Raw genomic sequence first — 1,935 nt, 5'->3', positions numbered from 1 at the left:
GCCGTGGAAGTTCGAGGTAAGTGTTCGGTTGTGATGACCCAAAAGGCCATCACTTGATCTTAATTGAATTTTGTGTCTCTGAGGCCTTGAAAACCTCATTTAGAGTCACCTCGATATGTGTCCGCAGTCCGGGCGCGTAGCCGAAAATCTTAAATATGAAATTCTGTGAAAAATGATAAAATATGGTTATAACATGAGTTAAATTGACTCCGGTCAACATTTTGCGTAAACGGACCCGGACCCGTGATTCGACGGTCCCCGAGGGTCTGTAGGAAAATATGGGACTTGGGCGTATGCCCGGAATCGAATTCCGAGGTCAAGCTTGAGAAATGAATTTTTAAGTAAAATTGTTTTTCTGAAACTGTTTAAGGAAATTTGAAAAGAAATCTGATTAGAACATGGTGGTATCGGGCCCGTATTTTGGTTATGGCACCCGGTACATGTCTATATATGGTTTAAGTCATTTCTGTAAAGTTTGGTTGAAAACGGAGTCCGTTTGACATGATTCAGACCTAAATTGCTAAAGTTGATGTTTTATGAAGTTTGAGAAAAATCCTTTGATTTTGAGGTTATTTTGGCGATTTGATCGCATGGATAAGTTCGTATGATGTTGTTGAGTTAGTACGTATGTTTGGTTAGAAGCCCCGAGGGCTCGTGAGTGTTTCGGAAGGTTTCGGACTTAAAAAACAGAATTGCAAGTTTTCAGCTGTTGGGTTTCTGGTATATCCTTCTTCGCGTTCGCGGGAGTACCCACGCGAATACGATGAGTTAATTGTTGCTAAAGGGAAATCCTTCTACACGAACACATAGCTCAGGACGCGAACGCAAGGCAAATGGGGTTTATACTGTTAGATCATGTTTTAATATCTGATCCTTACTTTAAGTTGAAGCATCTCACCAAGAATAACCACAAACTTCTTGTATGCCAGTCATGGCTTGAAAGTGTTGATATGGAACCCACCTTCAAATTTAGCTTCTATTCTTCTCCTTTATCGAATGTACAAGAACTCAATTGTCTTTCAAAGTATGTACAAGAACTCGATTGCCCTTCAACCTTCAAACCACTTGAGTGCCAATTATTTTGTAGTTTCAATGGGTTGGTTGTTCTCGGATTTTATAATACATCTGATCAACAACTTTTTCTATGGAACCCTTCCACAAAAGAGTCGACACTTCTTCCCCATTCAGAATTTACACGTCTGTGTACTATGTTCGGACTGGGATATGACGCGACAAGTGATGGGTACAAGCTCCTTAAGTGGACCATGCTTAAAGGAGGACAGTCCATTGAAATTCTCTCGCTAAAAAGTGGTACTTGGAGAAAGATTTGGTACTATCCAACTACCATTGCCATTTTCCCTAGGTGGGGACAAAAGCTTTCGATTTATCCTTACCGAAATGACAATTGGTATATAGATACTATGGTATTTGTTCATGGAGCATTTCATTGGCTTGGTACGACAATATCAAGAACTTATCATTTGGTTTCATTTAGTTTGCCGGATGAGGTGTACGGAGAGATACCTTTGCTAGAGCAAATGCACTTAACTAACGAAGATGTGTTGTCTAATTATGGCCTTTCATTAGTGGAAGGAATGCTTTGCGTTTCTTCTACTCATAAACATCAAGGATGGGGCACTTTTAAGTTGTGGGTAATGAAAGACTACGAGTAAAAGAATCTTGGACTGTATTGTTTACGATACGACTCAGCAATATTGTATATGCCAAATTTAAACATAGATTTGCAAATGATGAAGTGCTACTATAGTTATTTGAGACTTTAGCAAGTGCACCTTGGACCAACCGTATGGTTACATTTGGACATACTGCACTTAGGACATCTACAGGTCCAGTTGGATTCTGGCCCGAATATTTTAGAGTTCATGATGGAATTGCTTATACAGAAAGTTTGATCTCTCCGAAATCACTTATTTA

At 39.5% G+C, this 1,935-nt stretch overlaps 1 protein-coding gene across 1 annotated transcript; it reads left to right on the top strand.

Moving 5' to 3' along the window:
- The first annotated feature begins 833 nt into the window (after positions 1-833).
- LOC109212092 (putative F-box protein At3g16210) lies at positions 834-1,673 on the top strand. The gene has a single exon (XM_019375700.1). The coding sequence runs from the start codon at positions 834-836 to the stop codon at positions 1,671-1,673; it is 840 nt and encodes a 279-aa protein (XP_019231245.1).
- The last annotated feature ends 262 nt before the right edge of the window (positions 1,674-1,935 follow it).

This window comes from Nicotiana attenuata, unplaced genomic scaffold, assembly GCF_001879085.1.
Source record: "Nicotiana attenuata strain UT unplaced genomic scaffold, NIATTr2, whole genome shotgun sequence".
Taxonomy (NCBI): Eukaryota; Viridiplantae; Streptophyta; class Magnoliopsida; order Solanales; family Solanaceae; genus Nicotiana; species Nicotiana attenuata.
Note: the sequence above shows the minus strand (reverse complement) of the source record. Positions and strands in the feature narration are given on the sequence as shown.